Genomic DNA, 16,276 nt, shown 5'->3' with positions numbered 1-16,276 from the left:
AATTAGAAGAAATAGTCTACCAAAATGAGAGGAAATGAGAAAAATAACTCAAGTAATATGACAAAACAGGGTGCTATAATGTCCCAAAAAGGTCACACTAGGTCTCCAGCAATAAACTTGAACCAAAATGAAGTCTTTAAAATACCAGATAAGAAATTCACAGTGTTGATTATTAAGCTACTCAAGAAGACATAATAAGAAGGTGAAAATCATCATAAACAAAGGTATAAAAGTAGTTCAGGTCTTTATTTGGAGATCGAGCATGATTTCGGGTGATGTGACAACAAGGGGACGGCTTTGATGGTTAATATTAGGTGTTAAGTTGATTGGATTAAAGGATGCCTAGATGGCTGGGAAAGTATTGTTTCTTTGTGTGTCTCTTGGGTTTTGCCAGAGGAGGCTGACATTTGAGTAAGTAGCCTGCAAGAGAAAGACCCAGCCTCAATATGGATGGACACCATCCACTCAGCTGCCAGCACAGCTAGAATAAAGCAGTTGGAAGAAGACAAGATAACATTGCTTGCTGCGCCTTCTGTTTTTGTTTTTTTTGTTTTCCTTGCTGGCTGCCTTTTTCCACTCTTCCTGCCCTTGGACAAAAGATTTCACGTTCTTTGGCAGTTGGACTATGGGGCATGAAGCAGGGGCTTGCTGAGGGCTCTTGGGCCCTTGGTCAGAGAATGAAGTGTGCACTGTTGGCTTTTCTGGTTTTGAGACTTATGGACTTAGACTGAGCCACTACCAGTTTCTTTTTCTTCCCAAGCTTTTAGAAAGCCTGTCATGGAACTTTCATTTTGTAATTTTGTGAGAAAATTCTAATAAACTATATTTCCTCTATACATATGTTATATTAGTTCTATTTCTCTAGAGAACTCTGAGTAATACAGCTTTGATAAAAAAAATTGTTGTATTCACAAGAATGTATGCTAAAATAAGCCAACACATAAAAGTGCATAAAGTATGATTCTATTTCTAGGAATTATAAAAAATGAAAATGAATCTAAAGTAACAAAAAAAAGATCAGTAGTTGCCTAAGGACAGATTGGAAAATTATATTTTTCCAAATGCTACAAATGACACTCTCACCTACTATGAGCATTACTCTCTCTCCTCAGGAATTTCACCCCAGAACTGACTCTATAGTAGGAGACATGCAAACAGGTTCCTGTTCAAGTACTAACTCTTCCTAACACTTTCTTTTCATGTACTTCCTTGACTTATTTGTTGATGAAGGTTGATACCATAAAAATAACTAAACCATGCTTACAGTAGAGAAAAAGAAGAGAGTGACGGAGAGATTAAGCTGGAGCATCCAGTTTCAGTGATTCTTTGACCCTGCCCTCCCTGAAGTAGAGGCAGAGGGATGAGCCCTGCTGAACAGTGCATCTTTGTCCACAGGGAGAAAGAGGTGTAAATGTGCTGCCCACCCATGCTCATAAAATGGCCCATGGACAGCTTATCTCCTGTCCATGAAGAGGATGCCACCTGATGTCTGTGCCCTTCTTCAGTGTCCACACCTTAGGATCTATGCTAATCTGGGATTATCTTCTTATTCTCAGAGGTAGGCTCCCTGTGGATCATGCCTACCTGTGGCTGCTTCTCAGCCTGTTCCCTCTGTGTTTGTAAAAGTCCTACATGAAGTTCACTAGTGGAATCTGGAAGAGAAATAGTACAGCCCAACAATTCTCAGAACCTTTTTTACAAGGCCTCTGAATTTACCTTCATTGACTCTAGTATGAGCTCAACCCAGCAGGCTTCAGGATGGGGGTTGGTGTGGGAGGCAACAGTGAGTGATTCAAGTGGCATTTGTTAGTGGTACCCTCCATCAATACAAAGAAAAATCATAATCCTCAGGGACACCCTTGTCAGCACGGTCTCCCTCAAAATGACCAACCTGAGAGCTGAGGAGAGACACATGGGAGACACAGTTAGGAGACATCTGTGTGACATCTGTGTGACAACCTAACACAGTTAGGGGACATCTGTGTTTGTGTCTGAGCCCAGATACAAACCTCCCTGCAGGGAGACAGGAGGGGACTGTGTGACAGACACTGCTCAGAACCACCAAGGGGAGCTCAGAACCATCAGGAGGCAGTGGGGACACAAAGGAGGACTCAGGAGCCACCAGGGGGTGCTCAGAACCACCTCAGGGTGGTGAGGACCCCAGGGGGCGCTGAGGACACAAGGGGAGGATCAGGACACCAGAGGGCGCTCAGGACACAAAGGGGGCCCTCAGGACATGAGGTGGAGCTCAGGACACAAGGGGGAGCTCAGAACCACCAGGGGGCGCTCAGGACACCAGCCATCACTCAGAACCACCAGGGGGCGCTTATGAATCACCAGGAGAGGGTCAGCAACCACCAGGGGGCGCTCAGGACACCAGAGGCTGCTCAGAATCACCAGGGGGCACTCAGGACATGAGGTGGAGCTCAGGACACAAGGGGGAGCTCAGAACCAACAGGGGGCGCTCAGGACACCAGCAGTAGCTCAGAACCACCAGGGGGCGCTCAGGACATAAGGTGACGCTGAGGACGCAAGGGGGAGCTCAGCACCAACAGGGGGCGCCCGGGACACCAGGGGGCGCTAAGAACACTGGGGGGGGCGGGGTCAGGACATCAGGGTTCTCTTAGGAAGCAGTGCCTCATCAGATCCCTGGGGAGGGTGGGTTTCTTTATTTAGGCTTTGTGATTCCTGACCTGGTGAAGTGAAAGTCTTCTGTGCATCTTTTGCCATTTCTTCCTCAGAATCCATTTTTCTCTTACCTACAAAATCTTAACTTAAAACAGAAATTCAATTAAACTTTTAAATCTTTATATTTTTGTAATAATACGAGCAATAGTATCTCAGTACAATTTTAAAATGAAGGAATTGTGTATGCTTACTTCAAACTATTTCCACAAACAGATTTTGTTACTGTGCTGTGTCAGTCACACTTTTTAAAGATTTTCTAACAATAACTCAGCATATGCATGGTGTTGACTTTCTTTCTCTTTCATCTGCTGATTGTGAAGATGAAACCCCACTTTAAGGGCTCCTGTCCTCCACTTTGGTGGCTCCTGGTGTTCTGCCCCTCAGTCTGTTTCTCCACCTTCCCTCCTTCTGTCCAAATCTTTTATAATCCTCAATTTCCATTCAAGGAATCAGCAAGTCCGTTTACTTTGTCTCATCCATGTCTGGTGAATCAGTTCACTTCCCTTTATGATCACTGAAGCCAACCAAGTATACGCAGGCAACTGTTCCAAGAATATGCTCATCTACCTGCAGACTCTCTGCCCTCCTCACCTCTTCCTACAGTCCTGCAGACGTCACCCCACCCCATCCCCTCCCTTCCCTAAGTACCACAGAGTGGGCTCTGCAGTTCCTGCTGCCCCATGTGCTCAGTCTTGGGGCTCACTAGTGCTTTGATGATAAAGCCCAAATCCCTAATGCGTTTGCACACTTTCTGACCACCTTCTAGCAAGCTATCATTGTGAGTTAATCCTGGGAACCCTGGGCTGATATTAGTTCTATATTTATGGATATTCTCTGGTATTCAGGAATATTGTCAAATAAACAACCTATTGAGTTTATGTTAAAAATTCATGTGAAGCCATTGCAAAAAAAAAAAAAAAAACAAAATCTTTAAACTTGAAATAGCTATTTTTTAATTTAATACTTAATATTTTATTTTAATTTAATATTTAAATGCTATTTAAATTGGAAAAGAGGTGATGCCTTTTGTAAAGTACAATGTTATTTCAACCAATTGTGTAATACAATTTTAAGAGAGATGTTTGCCTTTTTGATTATTATATTTATTTATAACATTAAATGCATTAAAACGTTTATTTAAAAAGTATGCTGTTAGTAAAAATGGGAAAGAAGCCAGCACAGAGTATGTAAAGAATACCATTGTATATTTCATTGATACATTTGTCAATAATGGCAGTTACAGTAAGTTTTACTAAAACATGCATTTACATATATTTCTTAATTTACATTGGAATAGACAGACTCACTCATAGAAGAATGTTACTTTGGACTAAAACCTTAAGCTATAAATATAAATAAATCCATATAAATTAAATAGAATAACATAGAAACAAATGTATGTCGCTTTGATGTTTGGAAATGCATTTATTTTTGCCTGTGCACATATATGTTTCATTGCCAGGTGTGTGTGTCTGTGTCTCTATATATGGGTGTGACTATGAAGTTTCAAAATACATTATTAACTTGTATAGTTATATAAATCTAAGTTTTTTTATGTTAAAATATAATAAAAAACAGACACAAAAATATTCTAGAGAGCATTTGCAATAACTAAGGTGTATTCAAGTGTTGTATTCATAATGAAAAACTAGCCAAAATGTTTTTAAACTTTTATTTTAGGTTCAGAAGAACCTGTGCAAGTTTTGTTTTATAGGTAAATTGTGAGTTATGTTGGTTTGATGTACAGGTTATTTTGTCGCCAAGGAATTAAGCATAGTACCTGATAGGTAGTTTTTCAATTCTCACCCTCCTCTCACCCTCCACACTCGAGTAGGAACTCGTGTCTGTTGTTTTCTTTGTGTTAATATGATTAGCTCCCACTTATACATGAGAACAGATGGTATGTGATTTTCTGTTACTGTGTTAGTTTCCTTAGGATAATGACCTCCAGCTCCATCTATGTTGCTGCAAATAACATGATCTTATTCTTATGACTGTATTGTATTCCATTCTCAAACATACATAAATCAGTAATAGTGATCATATAAATAGAAGTAAAAACAAAAACCACATAATCATCTCACTGATCAATATTAACTTTCAATGTAAATCTCCCAGGAATCTTTCATCTTCTCTTGATCTTCCCCTCTCCTCAGGCATCCCAAACCATAGCTTTCTGTATATTAGGATACATGAAACTAGGGCCCTCTCTCAGCTGATGAAAACCAGCCCAGCCCCGACTCCACAGCTCTGGGAGAGAAGCCCCAGCCCTGGACTACCAAGGTGCTTCCATTGAGTAATTAGCACTGGACACTGAAGACATGCCATGGAGTTAGGAATGCGCTGGGTTTTCTTTGTTGTTGTTCTAAAAGATGATCAGGAAGAACTAGAAATATTGACTGTGAGTGGATATGAGTGAGAGAAACTGTGGATCTGTGTGGTAGTTTCTGACAAGAATGTCTCTGTGTTTGCAGGTGTCCAATGTGAGGTGTAGCTGGTAGAGTCTGGGGGAGGCTTGGTACAGCCTGGGGCATCTCTGTGACTCTCCTGTGCAGCCTCTGGATTCACGTTCAGTAGCTATGGCATGCACTAGGTGAACCAACCTCCAGGGAAGGGACTGCAGTGGGTCTTACATTAATGCTAGTGGTGGAGGCACATACTACTCAGACTCTGTGAAGGGCAGATTTACCACCTCCAGAGAAAACACCAAGAACTCACTGTATCTGCAAATAAACAGTTTGATTGCTGACACCATGGCTGTCTATTACTGTAAGAGACACAGTGAGGAGAAGTCAATGTGAGCCCAGTCACAAACCTCCCTACAGGAACGCTGGAGGGAAATCAGCAACAGGGGTCACTCAGGTCCACTGATCAGAGTCCACTCCAGAGGCAGGTTCACATGAAGGTTAGGGGCTGGTTTTCTCTCAGGATGTGGGACTTCATCATCTTCTTCTGTCACTTTCTTTAGGGAACCTCTTCATTTTAGAATTCTGTGTGTACCATTGTTTTATACACACACACACACATACACACACACACACACATATATATAATCATGGTAATGTAAGGACATATTTTGCCATGCACAAAATCTAGACTGACACTTACAGAGTAGAAAAAGTACCAACCAATATAAAAAAGATCAGAGTCCTGAAAAAGCTTAGGTGTTCTGGTGGGTCATCTTCAATCAGACCCAGAACAGTAACCTTAGTGAAATTCCATGGTTCAAATACTGTTTATGGTTTCTGATCATACCCAAGACGGAGTCTGGACCAGGGTCAGTGTCATATAGAAACTCACAGCTTCCATATATGACCCTTCTCTTGACAATGGAATAAGAAATTCAATATCAGCACTGTTTGATATTTCTTTTGCTTTCCATTTTCTTGTTTTTCAGTTGTGGCTTTCACTTTTGGCTTTCACTTTTCCATTTGCTTTTCCTGTTTCCTGATAAAGGGAGATGTAATTCCAGTTCAGAAATAGTATACCTAGATGGTCTTTCTCTCAGAAATAAAAGAGAAATAAATTATTTCTGAGGTGAGATAAACTAAGATATTTTCTTCACACTTGACCAGTCACACAAAAAATATTCAAGGGAATTTTTGTATAAAAGCCAGCATATGAAAGCCATCAGCTTGGAAAAAAAACACACAAAAATTGTATTTCAATGGTAGAAACAACTGAAAAAAGAGAAAAGAAACACACATTATTACCACAAAACAACATCAAATCATAAAACCAAACAGAAAGAGAATGCAAAGATAGAGATACATACAATCATAAAACAATAAAGAAAATAATTTGAGTAAATACTCATGTATAAATAATAACCTTATATGTAATAAAATTCCTAAATTAAAAATACACTTTTCAAATAGATTTTATTAAAGTCCCAACTCTATGCCACTTACAAGAGACTCACATCATCTGAAAATCTACACACAGACTAAAAATGAATGGTTGGAAAAAAGATATGTTACAAAAACAGAAACCAACACTGAATACAGATAGCTCTAGTTATTGCAGACACAAATTCTAAGCCAAATGCTGTAAAGGGAGACCAAAATGGACATTATATAATAAAAAATGATCAATGTAGCAAGAATACATAACAATTATAAATATATATACACATATATGTTACATATATGTAGCAAGAACAGATAATTGTGTGTGTGTGTGTGTGTGTGTGTATATATATATATATGTGCACTCACACCTGAGAACTCAAATATATAAAGCAAATCTATTACATAGTAAGGGATAGATACTAATCTTATACAATTATAGTTGGAGAATTTAACACATTAGTTAGCATTGGATATGTTATCTAGCCAAAAATTAACAGATAAACATTGGATTTAAACTGCACTATATTCCAAATGGAGCTGACATTTATAGAACATTGCACCAAATAACTTCAGAACACATATTCTTTTCTTCAGCACATGTGACATTCTTCAGATGTCACATGTATTGACCATATATTAATACAGAGCAGGTATCAGAAATTTTAAATAAAATTATACCAACTTTTTATCTGACTAAGACAGAGTCAAAGATGGAATCAAATAAACATCAGTAACTGGAGGAATTTCTTTTCTTTTCTTTTTTTGAGATAGACTCTTTCTCTGTATCCCAGGCACTCCTGGATAAGTTTTGTACGTTTAGTAGAGAGGGGGTTTCACCATGTTGGCCAGGCTGGTCTTGAAATTTTGACCTAAACGAATCCACCAGCCTTGGCCTCCAAAGTGCTGGGATTACAGGTGCGAGCCACCACCCAACCTGGAGAAAATTTCAAAACAATATAAACACAAAAATTAAACAAAACACTCTTGCATGGCCAATGGGTGAAAGAAGACATTAAGAAGAAAATATAAAAATGTGTGAAACAAAAATAGAAACACAACATACCAACCTTATGGCATTGAAGCCAAGTCAGTATTATGAGGCCAGTTTAGAGCAATAAAGGCCCACATCAAAAAGCAGACATATTTTAATTAACCAACATACTGATGCGTGTTAGAGAACTTGAAGAACAAGAAAAAGCTAAATTCAAAATTATTTTGAAAACACTAGGCCGGGCGCGGTGGCTCAAGCCTGTAATCCCAGCACTTTGGGAGGCCGAGGCGGGCGGATCACGAGGTCAGGAGATCGAGACCATCCTGGCTAACACAGTGAAAACCCGTCTCTACTAAAAAATACAAAAAAATCTAGCCAGGCGAGGTGGCGGCGCCTGTAGTCCCAGCTACTCGGGAGGCTGAGGCAGGAGAATGGCGTGAACCCGGGAGGCGGAGCTTGCAGTGAGCTGAGATCCGGCCACTGCACTCCAGCCCGGGCGAGAGCGAGACTCCGTCTCAAAAAAAAAAAAAAAAACAAAAAGAAAACACTAAAGAGCAGATTAGATATAAACGGAATTAAGACTAAAAATACCAGAAAATATTAAAATAGCAATAGTCTTTTAAAAAAGATAAGCAAAATTGAAAGCCATTAGCTGGGCTAACAAAAGATATAGAGAGCTAAGACATGAATAAATAAGATAGAAACAGAAGATGTCTCAACTGATATCCAAGAATTTAAGTAAATTAGGAAATACTATAGTAAATAACTCTATGTGATAAATGCGAAAACCTAGAGGAATTGGATAAATTCCTGGCCATATACTACCTAACAAGGTAAAAAAAGGAAAAATAGAGAGCCTTAACAGACCAATAAAAAGTAACGAGATGGACTCACTTAAAAAATCTATATCCTATTGAACATAAATAAAAAAAACAAATTACTAGCACAGCAAATCAAACAGCATTTAAATAATAATAACAATAACAATAACAATAATAATAATGATAATGATACAGCATGACAAAGTTGAATTCAACCCAGGGATTCACTTATGCTTCAACATACACAAGTGAATAAACATGATATATCACATATATATGATGAGGATGAAAAACATATTTTTACTTGAATAGGTGCAGAATAAGCACTTTATAAAACTCAAAAGTTTAATGCTTTCCTTCTGAAAACTGGAAAAGACAAGGGTGCCATCTCTCAGCACTTATTCAGCACAGTACTGAAGGTACTAGCCAGAGCAGTTAGACAAGAGGAAGAAATAAAGCGGATTAAAATTAGAAAAATGGTAGCCAAATTACCTCTAATTTCAGATGACATAATCATATATATACTAAAGACTCTTGTAAACTCTCTCAGAGCTGATGAATTTAGTAAAGTTTCAAGATACAATATAGACATAGAAATATCAGTGGGGTTTCTACACACAAACAATAAACTAGGTAAAAAAAATCAAGAAAGAAATGCCATTTTCAATAACTACAAAAACTATTAAACAACTAGGAATACATTTCACCAAGGAGGTGAAAATCTGTAAATGAACAAACTATAAAACACTGATATAATTAATTGAATGAGACAAACACAAAATAAAAAGGAAATCTACATTCATGAACTGGAATAATTTGCATCATTAGAATGACCATAATGCACATGATGATCTACATATTCAACATCATCTCTATGAAAATACCAATGACATTATTCACAGAAATATTAAAAAGCATTATTAAATTTTGTATACAATTGAAAATACCCCAAATGGCCAATGCAATCTTGTGAATAAAAAACAAAGGTGGAGATATCAACAACCAGATTTCAAAAAACATTATAAAACTGTAATAACAAAAACAGCATAGTGCTGGTATAAAAATCCATGGAAAAAAGTAGAGAAACAAAGACATTTATAGATAATTTATTTTCAACAGAGGCACCAAAAACATTTATTGGGAAAAGAAAAGTCTCCTGAATAACTTTTGTTGGGAAAAACTGAATATCCATATACAGATGAATGAACTTACATTCCCACATTTAACCGTATATAAAAATAAAATCAAAATAAATTAAATACTCAAATGGAAGACCCAAAACTATAAAGCTGCTCTTAAAAACTTAGAAATAATGCTTCATGAAATCGGGCTGGAAAACAATTTTATAAATAAGACCTCAAAAGTACAGTCAACTAAATAAAACACAAATGAATTAAATTTTATCAAATTAAACAGTGTTTACACAGTAAAATAATCCAAATATTGGATAACATAAAAATGGTAAAATGTATTTTGAACTATTAATTAAACAGGCTATTAATATCCAGAACATAGCAGACAAAAAAAGTCTCAACCACAGAAATACAAGTGATACTATTTCATAATGGACAATTAATCCAAATAAGCAGACATTTTTCAAAGAAGCATCACCATCACTAATAATCAGGAAAGCACAAATTTAAACTACAATGAAATATTATCTCACCCCAGAGAGAATAACTATATTCAAATAGATTAAAATAGTGCTAATGTGGATGAAGATAAAATGGGACATGTATACACTGTTGGTGAGAATGTACACTCATACAGCCACTATGGAGAGATGTATAGAAGTTAGTGTAACTACAAATGCAACAATCATATGATACAGAAATTTTATCACTGGACATTTCTCCCAAGGACAGGAAATTAATATATTGCAGAGGAAAATCACTATTTTGGTGAGGTTTCTTCACTCCCATGTTTATTGCAGCACTGTTCACAGTAGCAAAGTAATTGAATTAACCGAAGTGTTCAATATAAGATGACTAGAGAAAGATGATGTGGAATATGTCCACAATGGAATTCTACACAGCCATGAAAGGTTAAATTGTGTCACTCATAGAAACTTGCATGTGACGTGTAAGACCCTATGTTAAGAGAAAGAGCCAGGAACAGACAGCTAAACACCATGTTTTCACTCCCATAAAATAGTCAAGGGATACCCATAAAACATAAATAATTTAAATTGGACATGAACTATAGAAACAACAATTGTCACCTGAATATTTTATTGTCCTTCAAATGATATATAATTCAATGATAGTAAGAAGAGTCCTGATAAATAAGTCATGTTGAGATAAAGAGCTACTGAATTGTGCATTCCACAGTAAATGGAAACAATGCCGTAAGATCCAGTGTTGTGTACCATCTGTTTACCTTTTTACCTCGAATACCACAACTCACTCCCTTGTTCTAATCACTCCGCAAAACTGATATTTTGTTTTTATGTTATGTCAGTAAAAACGATTCCATATTGGAAGCTTCATGTGTTGCTCAGAAATCACCCTGTTGATGAAATGAGCACAACTCTAGTTACAACCTTTCTGTAGATATTTTCTGCACATCATCCTCACTTTTTATTTGTTGTTTTTGTTAACAGTTTCTTTAAGCACTCAGAGTTATGTAGCATATTTTCATCGTATCTTCATTATTTTCCATTGTTATGGTCAGTGACCCTGTGGGCTCAGGAGTCAGGTGTTGTGTGACTGTCAGTTGACTTCGCTGCCACATTTACTTATAAAAAACACTGCAAGATGAACCATGATGTGTAAGAACCCATCCACAAAGTGTTTGAAATAAAGACGGGTGACTTGCATATAGATTTAGTGAGACTAGGGAACAGTTCATGGCATTATGTTAGAGAGCAGCAGAAATGTGAAACTGTCTCAGAGTTACTGAGGGTGTAAGAGCTGCAGTTCTGGGGGGTGGTGAAAGGCACTTTTGAGTGGGAAGCCCTACAGCATGTGTGAAAGCTGAAGGAATGATCACCATGCACATGGAGGCTGATGAGGTGCGTGGCAGGGTCCATTCCCTCCAGATTTTCCTGGGTGGCGATTGTAGGATGGCTCATGTGTATGAAAATGTGGGCAGGACTGAAATAGGAGCAAGGCCATCATCCCACGGGAACACAAGAAAGCAAAACAGAGATGGACACCCATGAAGAGAGCTCATTAGACCTGGTGATGGAAAGATAAAAATGTCTTCCAAAGGCTCCACTGTTCTCGGCTACATATGAATTGTGGTGATAGACTTAGAATAAAGAGGGAAAGGGAGACATGACTCAAGAGAGGAAAAACCCTAAGACAGCAGAAAGCAAATCGACACAGAACAATCACATGGCAGATGCCATAGTTGGGCTGAAACAGGAGTTTCAATCTACGGGGTACCTCGTGGAAACCCTTTGACATTTCTTGTGAGGTTATTCTAGTGATGATGAATTTATTCAGTTTTCCTTTGTCTGGGAAGTATTTCTCTATCCTTCATTGCATAAGAGATGTTTTTTCAATTTTAGGTTCTTGGCTGGCTGTTTTTTCCCCCAGAAATTTAAATACAGTAATATGCTGCATAACAAAGTTTCTGCCAGTAACAGATGGCACAAACAATGGTGGTTCCACAATACTATACTTCCTTATTTATCTATATCTCGTTACGTTTAGGTACACAGATAATTACTACTATGTTTCCATGGCCAACAGTATTCACTACGGTTGTTTCTGAGTCACTGGGGTGTTGCTTTTTCTGGCCAGAACCCCCTGTGGCCAGTGGCGCTTTTGCCTCAGTTCTTGTCCTACATCTGGAAGGAATGAGGTATGCAGCCATGTGGAGGGTGAGCAAGGCAAAGACTAGCTTCATGAAGCATTGGAGCCTCTCACAGGAGACCCACAGTGACTAGCTCCTCTCTGTAGGTGCAGTTGACCAGTTGAGTGTTCAGCTCTCAGCAGAGAGGGTAGCTCCTCTCCTAGCTGGTCATCCTGCGGTCTTCCCAGTTCTCAGCAGAGAGAGTAGCTCCTGTCTGCAGCTGGTCTTCCTGTCATCTCTCCATCCTCTGTCCTGCTCCGGCTGAGCCCAGGGGTTTTTACGGACCTCCGAGGGGAGGAAGTGCGTGCCCACTGGTCCACGGGTGGTCATGGGTGGGCAGAGAAGGCACCACAAGTCCCGACTCTGGTCCGAGGATCTGGGAGCCCGGGCCCCAGCCTTCAGGCCCTTCCTAGGGACCCGCCCCTGTGCTCAGGAGTCTTCCTGCCTCCTGCTGCAGTTCAAGGCCCAGGGGGCTCCCCCCGACTTTCCTCCAGGATCAGAGCAGGCGCCAGCAGCAGGAAGAAGCCAGGAAGTGGGAGCAGGCACTTCGGGACATGCAAGAGGGGAGAGCTTTTCCTGGGGACCCCGAGACTGCAGGGGCGCCTGAGGCTGCAGCCCCCGGTTTGCAGGGGCAGAGTTTCTACCTGCTCCATGGAGGGAGATGCCCGTGTCTTCAGCCATGGTTTGGGTGGCTGCAGCAGCACCCAGGAGCGCAGGGCTCCTGCCTGTTCCTCGACCTCCGAGAGCACAAAGAGGCCGAGTCTACTGCCCTGATTTGGGCAGCTGGAGCCACACCTGAGAGGTCAGGGCTGCTGCCTGCTCCTGGCTCCCACCGGCTCCGTGGAGCATCAGCTCCCTCTGCCCCTCCTTGCAGCCTGGTCAGGGGCTCCTGATCCTCGCTGGGCCCTGGTCAGTGTCCAGGGCAGGGGTGACATCTCCACAAGCTCTCCCCATTGCCCCAGTGCTCAGGGAGGCCCGGGACACAACTGATCACGACCCCAGCCAGCAGTCAGGAGTGATAGCCTACGTGGTCACCCTGACATGTGGCAGACCCCTGGAGAGGCGGCCCGGGCAGCCTGCACAGAGCCTCCCAAGGCCCAGGAACCCTGCACCCTTGGCGGGGTGGGCACAGTGGCTGCTCCACTGCCCGGGTTTTCAACGCGGTGTCATTTCCACTTCCCTCCCTGGAACCCCGAAGCTTGACATGGGGGCTCCTTTGTCCCTTGCTGAGCAGCTCCCCATCCCCTGGGGTAGAGCCTCCCTGTTTCTCCAGGTGTTCGCTCCCACAGCTCCAGGGTTCTCCGTCGGTGTCATCACCTTCCAGATCTGCTGCCCTGCCCTGCAGACTAAGGCTGAGATTCCATAAGAAAGAGAGGGGAGCTGCTTCCCAGTAGAACCTCGATGGGGAGCTCTGTTCCCATCTCAATGCCTGAGGGTACAACCAGGGCCTTTAGAATATTGGTTTTGGTGGTTTGCCCCTGTTGAGTAATTTCTTAGTTCTCTAGTGGGGATAAGGTTGTTGGCTCTGGAAGCACTTCCGAAGCGTGGGCTCTCCTACTCCCCCAAAGAGACACTTTGGGAAGGGAAGATTTTTGTGACTGTTCCCACTAAAAGGGAAATGGACTCAAAAGAATAGAAAAGCTCTTCAGTATGTGTTCCTTGAGAATTTCACACTAAAATCATGCTTACCACACTCAACTCAAAGCAATTCGATGTATATTAGTGTACTTTATCTTGTACTAGCCTGTATTTCATTTGGCAAATCGTGCCTCAGTTCAGCGCACACCCTCGCTTTGATTCTCTGTACAAGAACTTGTGTGTCTCTAGATTTCAGGTTTGTTGACTGTCTTAAAATTTCAATGATCTGAAGTATTACAGAAAATTTGCAAAAGTCCATTTTCTCTGTTTAACAGTTATTGTTGATTTTATTGTGGTAAAATATTTAAAAAATCTCACCTATGTATATTTCCAATCTGAATAGAAGATTTTTTAAGTAAGACCAAAAATAATGAAAGGATCCAAATATTGATCAGCTGCCTGATAGAAAAACAAATCATGGTAACTTTGTTCACTGGAATACTACCCACCAATCATAATAAAGGAATGTCTGATACACAAACTAAGAAGATAAAATTATCAAGTATTTAAATTGAGTAAAATAAGCCAAACAAATAAGGGTATATAACACATGATTCTATTTTATACATTCTGGATAATAAAAACTGATCTAAAGTAATATAAAGAAGATTAGTAGTTGCCTGGGAACATGTTGGAAGAAGGGAAGGAGAAAGGTCTAAGGAAATATAGAAGGACAGAAAAAAAGTTGAGGAAAATCACTTGTCCACCTTCTTGATAGTGGTCATAGTCATGTCCTGATTATCAGTTGTACACTTTAAACATGTAATGTCAGTCAAACCTTGTAAAATTTATTACAAGGAAACAAGTTGAAAATTAGACACTGTAGGAGTGACAGAAAGATAGGTACCAGTAGGTTAAATGTCAGAGATACCTGAAAATTTACCTACCTGAACCCTAGTTCTCTCCACAGTTTAAGGTGAACAGGAGAGTGCAGCAAAATCACACATATTCTGATTAGGCAGTGGCTTCTCCAAACCATACTAGGCATGTCCAGCTCTGTCCTGGAGTTGGCTAAGGGAGGAGTCAGGGCCAGTGGTGAGAAGCGGAGGCCCAGATACCAGAACTCACTCATCCCAGACATGAGCTCTTAGGTACATACAGAGCCCATTCATGTGTGGGTTTACTTGACATCTGTAAATAGAGAACATTGACTCCTACAGAGCATAATTTACACACATAGGTAAAACTGAAATGTGTTCAGGGCAAAGTTTTTGTCACAGCACAATTTCATAATAAGCACATTTTCTCAAATCTCATTGTTGTCACCCATCTTCCTCAGGACACTCTCAGGTGCTCTGGGCCCTGCTCTCTCTTCAGTTGTCTCACTCCAGAGCTTGGTATACAGTAGAAGACATGCAAATACCGCCCTCCCTCTGCTGATGAAAACAAGTCCAGCCCCGACCCTACAGCTCTGGGAGAGGAGCCGCAGCCCCGGGATTCCCAGGTGCTTCTGCTTGCTGATCAGGACTGCACAGAGAACTCACCATGGAGTTTGGGCTGAGCTGGGTTTTTCTTGTTGCTATTTTAAAAGGTGATTCATGGAAAACTAGAGATATTGAGTGTGAATGGACATGAGTGAGAGAAACAGTGGATATGTGTGGAAGTTTCTGATCATGGTGTCTTTGTGTTTTCAGATGTCCAGTGTGAGCTGCAGCTTGTGGAGTCTGGGGGAGACTTGGTACAGCCTGGGGGATACATGAGACTCTCCTGTGCAGCCTCTGGATTCACCTTCAGTAACTACTGCATAAGCTGGGTCTGCCAGGCTCCGGAGAAGGGGCTGGAGTGGGTCTCACGTATTAATAGAGACGGGAGTAGCACATACTATGCAGACTCCATGAAGGGCCAAGTTACCATCTCCAGAGAAAATGCCAAGAACACGCTGTATCTGCAAATGAACAATCTGAGAGCTGAGGACAAGGCTGTGTATTACTGTATTAGAAGCACAGTGAGTGTGAACCCAGACACAAACCTTCCAGCAGGGGCATCCGAGACCATGAGGGGTGTCCAGAGTCCTGTTAACTGGGTTATTCTCCGTGGCAGGGGCTGGTGGTGCTAAAGGCTGTTTTCTGTTAGCATCTTGGACTGACTCATCATCAAGTTTCCTCAGAGAACCTTTCAGATTTACAATTCTGTACTGACATTTAATGTCTCTGAATGTGAAACATTTTTCCATGGTGTGTGTTTGTTTTTGTAACAGGAAGACACAAATTCACCTCCACAGGAGCCCGAGTGTCACTTTGAGCACAGAAATGACCCTCCACTGGTCACCAGAATCAGAGTCCCGAGAAAGCCCAGGGGAACCTGGGAAGTATTTTTCAATCAGACTCAGGGCTGGTGTCTCCGTGGGAATCTCTGATTGGAACAGGCTTTGGGATTCAGACTGGGACCAAGAGGGAGGCTCACCCAGGGCCAGGGTCCTTCAAATCCTGACAGTTTTCACAGTAACCCATTGTCCTTTAAAACTGTAAAACCCATTGTCCTTTAAA

At 40.8% G+C, this 16,276-nt stretch overlaps 1 gene segment (V, D, J or C); it reads left to right on the top strand.

The window, feature by feature from the left end:
- Positions 1-15,223: 15,223 nt before the first annotated feature.
- LOC104668404 lies at positions 15,224-15,846 on the top strand. The segment is given in 2 exon segments: positions 15,224-15,321; positions 15,425-15,846. Coding segments are annotated over 2 exon segments (468 nt in total).
- Positions 15,847-16,276: the final 430 nt, after the last annotated feature.

This window comes from Rhinopithecus roxellana, chromosome 5, assembly GCF_007565055.1.
Source record: "Rhinopithecus roxellana isolate Shanxi Qingling chromosome 5, ASM756505v1, whole genome shotgun sequence".
Taxonomy (NCBI): domain Eukaryota; kingdom Metazoa; phylum Chordata; class Mammalia; order Primates; family Cercopithecidae; genus Rhinopithecus; species Rhinopithecus roxellana.
The sequence above is the reverse complement of the archived record's forward strand: the minus strand, read 5'-3'. Positions and strand labels throughout refer to the sequence as shown.